This window comes from Chelonoidis abingdonii, chromosome 4 (genome assembly GCF_003597395.2).
Source record: "Chelonoidis abingdonii isolate Lonesome George chromosome 4, CheloAbing_2.0, whole genome shotgun sequence".
Lineage (NCBI taxonomy): Eukaryota > Metazoa > Chordata > Testudines > Testudinidae > Chelonoidis > Chelonoidis abingdonii.
Genome location: NC_133772.1, coordinates 1433254 through 1438208, shown reverse-complemented (window position 1 = coordinate 1438208; position 4955 = coordinate 1433254). Strand labels below are relative to the sequence as shown.

Here is a 4955-nt window from a genome sequence, read left to right as displayed (position 1 = left end):
TACCCCTCCCCTCTTCACCCCCCTCCACCCTCACCCCCCCCCTCACCATCCCTCACTCTTACCCCCCCCACCACACACTCCTCCCCCAGCCCACACCCCCCCCCTCCGTCGTTGGGTTGCAATTAACTTCGCAGCTTCCAACCCTCCCCAACAAGCATGGTCAATCGAGACAGGCCCCAGCCGTAAACCCACACAACAGGGGGTGAGTCTGGTGGGTTAGAACAGCGGGGGGCTGGAGCCAGGACTCCTGGGTTCTCTCCCCGCTGTCAGAGGGGAGTGGGGGCTGGTGGTCAGAGCAGTGGCTCACCCCCGCCCCGGCTCTGGGATGGGTCGAGATCCTGGACTTCCTTGCTTCTCTCCAGGCTCTCCAAGGAGAAGGGGTATGTAGTGGTGGTGGTGGGTGTGGGCGGGGGTTGGTCTTGTTCCTTTTCCTGTTCCATTCGCTGGGGTATTTTTATCCCAGGGAAATCGCTTTGAGTCTCTGGCCCTGAGCTCCCTGCAGCCTCCAGCCTTATGACTCGAGGAAACCTTCTCCCAGCACGCTGGGGATGAGGCCCGGGGCTGGAGAAGGGGGTGGGGCAGGGCTGGGCCACACGGGGACCCTCGCCTGGTGCTGGATTGTGGCTGCTCTGGGGGGGAGACACTGGGGACCCCCTACCCAGCACTGGGATGTGGCCACGCCCTGGGGGGTCTGGGCACACGGACCCCTCGCCCGGTTGCTGCGATGTTGGCTGGCTCTGGGGGGGCTGGACACATGGGGACCCCTCACCCAGCACTGGGATGTGGCTTGGCCCTGGGGGCTGGGCACAGGGGGGCCCCTCACCCGAACACTGGGTGTGGCTGGCCATTGGGGGCCTGGAGAACACGGGGGCCCTCGCCTGGCGGCTGGGAGGTGGCGGCTCGGGGGGGGGCTGGGCACACGGGGCCCCTCATCCGGGGCTTGAGATTGGCTTGCTCGGGGGGACTGGGCACACGGGGGACCCCTCGCCCTGGCGCTGGGATGTGGCTGGCCCTGGGGGGCTGGGCACACGGGGACCCTCGCTCCGGTGCTGGATGTGGCTGGCTCGGGGGGGGGCTGGGCACACGGCGGACCCCTCGCCCGGTGCTGAGTGTGGCTGGCTCGGGGGAGGGGGCTGGGCAACACGGGACCCCTCATCAGGGCTGAGATGTGGCTGGTCGGGGGCCGGGCACACGGGGACCCTCGCCCGGTGCCGGGATGTGGCTGGCTCGGGGGGGCTGGGCACACGGGGACCCCCTTCGCCCTCGTCGCGGGATGTGGCTGGCTCGTGGGGGGCTGGGGCACACGTGAACCCCTCGCCGGTGCTGGATGAACGTGTTCTTGGGGCTTGGAGGAGCTGGGCACCCTGGACCCTCACCGGCGCTGGGATTGTGGCTGGCTCGGGGGGGGCTGGGCACACGGACCCTCACCGGCACTGGACACAGTCTGGCGGTCTTCCGGCCCCTCGGGCTGTGGGGAGGAGGAAGGACTGGATGGCAGAGGGGGAGGGGTCCCTGGCTTTGATCTGGCCCGGCCAGGGTTAATCCCGGCAGAAGGGCTGGATGCTGGGGGGCAGAGACACCAGGGGCTCCCTCCCCCCCCTGCTGGCTCTACCGTCCTATTAGGTGTGGGGCTCCCCCGGGTTGTGGGATGGAATCCAGGGGGGGCTGGGAGGGGGGAAGATTTGGGTGCGAGTTCAGGCGTGTGAATGCTCTAGAGGGATTGCGGGAGATTGGGGGGATGGAAGCGCGAGCTGGGGGTGTGGTTGGCAGATCTAGGGGACTGGGCGTTATTGGGGGAGAGCTGGTGGGATTGGAGGCAGTTCTCGGGGGTTGGGTATTTGGGTGTTTCTGGGGACAGCTCTGGGTGGTCGTATGTTTGGGTGCAAGCTTTTGGGGGAGGTTGCAGGCGTTCTTAGGGGTTTGAGTTATTTTGAGGCGCTGGGACAGATCTTCGGGGGCGGGTTATTTGGGTTGCAGCTGGGGGGTGAGTGAGGCCAGTTCTAGGGGGTTGGGTTTTGAGGTGCTGGGACAGATTTAGGGGTTTGGATTTGATTGGGGTGATTGTGGTCTGGAGGCATGATCTAGGGGTTCGGGAGGTATTTTGGGGGCTGGAATATGGCGGGAAGAGGTCTGGGAGCAAGCAGAGGGGCACCTGGCCCTTTTTGAGGGGCATGGTGGTGGGTTCCCCCCATCGTGAACCCGCCTTCGGGATGCTGGTGCGGGGGCAGCCGGGTTGTGACGGTGAGGAAATAAGGGCGATTAGTGGGGAAGGAGGGAGAGGAATTGCGGGTTGGGGGCGATCAAAGCAGCAGTGAGGGGGTTTCCTTCCGGGGGGCAGACGACTAATTGGGTTGGATCTAGAGAAAGAAGCCAACACACACCCCTCCCCCACCAGCCGCTCTGCGACCTTGCTGACAGAATTCCCACCCCCCACCCTGGGGGGGCTTTGGAGAGAACCAGGAGCTCCTGGTTCCCGCCCCCCCCTGCTGTGACCCAACAGCCCCCCACACCCCGAGCTGGGGATAGAACCCAGGAGTCCTGGCTCCCAGTCCTCCCTGCTCTAACCCACTTGCCCCTACTCCCTTCCCAGAGCCAGGGAGAGAACCCAGGAGTCCTGGCTCCCAGCCCCCTCCCTAGAGCTGGGGAGAGAACCCAGGAGTCCTGGCTCCCTGCCCCCCCCCGCTCTAACCCACCAGACCCCCCAGCCCTCCCAGAGCCGGGAGAGAACCCAGGCGTCCGGGCTCCTGTGTGTGGATCGATGCGGGCTGGGGCTGCGATGGGGCGGAGCCAGACAGGAAGCTGGGGGGTGTATTGGGCAGACGAGCTCGCCGGGTAGCATCAGATCCTCAGCGCCCTGTGGGGTGGAGACAGCCCCCTCCGCGATGCTGCGGCTCCCGGCCCTGTGGCTCGGGCTAGGGACCCTGCTCTGCCTGCCCCACAGCCCGGCCGGCCGACCCAGCACCCAGAGCCTCAGCAAGGGCGTGGTGAGTGCCCGGACGCCTGGGTTCTCTCCCTGGCGCGGGGGGTCTAGTGGGTTGGTGCTGGGAGCCTGGACGCCTGGGTTCTCTCCTGGCTCTGGGAGGGGAGTGGGGTCTAGTGAGTTAGAGCAGGGGGGGCTGGGAGCCAGGACTCCTGGGTTCTCTGTCAGCTCTGGGAGGGGAGTGGGGGCTCTTGGGTTAGAGCAAGGGGGCTGGGAGCCGGGTCCCCTGGAAGGGCAGTAGGGTGGAGGAGGGGAGCCCGGACACCTGGATCCCCTGGGAGGGCAGTAGGTGGAGGAGGGGAGCCGGACGCCTGGGTTCTCTGGAGGGCAGTAGGTGGAGGAGGGGAGCCCCTGCCTCTGCCAGATGTTCTGGGCTGGGAATCGACCCACGTTTCGAGTCACTCCTCACCGCAGGCGCTGGCAGAGTGGAGGCGAGAAACCTATTAACTCCTGGCTGCTTCCTCTCCCCTGCCCCAGGAGAGACCCACTGGATCCCAGATCCCCCGGGATCCAATCCATGACCCCACCTGGGGAGTTAACCGCTCCCAGCAGCCGCAGCCCCCTTGGGATCCAGTCTGCTTCTGCCACTCCCCTGGGAAAGGACCGACTGGATCCCACTGCTGTGGGTAGATCCCAGTAGATCCTGCTGCCACCTGCCTCTGCAGAGGGATCTACTTGGTCCCATGTTTATTTGCTGCCCTAGGTGATCCACAGGGTGGCTGCTTTGTTTGGCTCTTGTGGCGATCCCCTAGATCCCACCATGTGAGGGATCCCCTCTGTGTCCAGATGGTCAGAGGATCAACTCAATCTGATCTGTATCACAGCAGGATTAACTGGATCCCAGTGCTTATTGCCTGGCTCTGTGGGGAAGATCCACTTGATCCTGTATCCTGGATGCTACCTCTTGGGAAAGCCCCAATGGGCCCCAGTGGGGAGAATCGACAAGATCCCGCTCACCTCCATCGGGTCAGGTTGCCCCCTGACTCCTGTGGCTGGGATCAACTGGATCCCACAACCCCCCAATCCCAGGTTTGCCTTGGGCATGCGGGTGAGCGTGGACCCACTCAATCCCACCTTCTCCCACCCCGGGAAGGATTGACTGGGCTCCCATATTGTTTGTGCCTTGGGAGGGATCTGGTGGATTCGAGCTCCATCAGCTGCCGGTAGGTGGACCGATCGGTCTCTGGTGGGAAGGATCCATCCACTCTCAGCTGTCAGATCCCAGCTCCAGATGTGAGGGACCCGCTTGGGTCATTTGGGGGGCGGGATCTGCTCACCTCCTGGATTCCCGAGTGATCCTTCTCCCCAGGAAGGGATCCACTAGGTCCCATCACCCGGTGCCTTGCAACTGGGCCGGGTCACTCGCCTCGTTCCCTTCCCCACCCCCCATCGAGCAGCAAGGGGGGGAGGCAGAGGAATTGGGGGGGGCAGGGAAACCCTGGAGGCATCAGTTTGATCTGCTCTGCCTGAACAATGGAGCTCTGAGCCCACGATAGGAGGGGGGGTGCAGGGAGTGAGAGCCCCCCACTGCGCCCCTCCCCCTCCCCACAGTGCCCCTGTTCCACGAGGCCGGGACTGGAGTAGCCAGAAGCTGCCCCCTTCTCTCAGGCTTTTAACCCTTTCCCTGCTATCCCCCATCCCACCCAGGACTGGCTGACCCGCTACGGGTACCTGCCCCCCCCAGACCCCATGCAGGCCCGACTCCAGACTGCGGAAGGGCTGCACGACGCCGTCAGAATGATGCAGAAATTTGCGGGACTGCAGGAGACGGGGATTCTGGGTAGGTGTGGAGGGACACTTGGGTTCTCTTTCTGGGTCAAGGAGGGGAGTGGTGTCTAATGGTTAGAGCAGGGGGCTGGGGGCCAGGACTCCTGGGTTCTATCCCAGCTCTGGGAGGGGAGTGGGATCTAGTGGTTAGAGCGGGGGCTGGGGGCCAGGACTCCTGGGTTCTATCCCAGCTCTGGGAGGGGAGTGG

At 64.8% G+C, this 4955-nt stretch overlaps 1 protein-coding gene across 1 annotated transcript in view; it reads left to right on the top strand.

Moving 5' to 3' along the window:
* Positions 1-2829: 2829 nt before the first annotated feature.
* MMP25 (matrix metallopeptidase 25) overlaps positions 2830-4955 on the top strand; it is a 19755-nt gene continuing 17629 nt past the window's right edge. The window contains exons 1-2 of the mRNA XM_032791554.2: positions 2830-2984; positions 4628-4760. Coding sequence (XP_032647445.1) covers positions 2883-2984; positions 4628-4760 — 235 coding nt within the window. The 5' untranslated portion in view covers positions 2830-2882. The remainder of the gene's footprint in view (positions 2985-4627; positions 4761-4955) is intronic.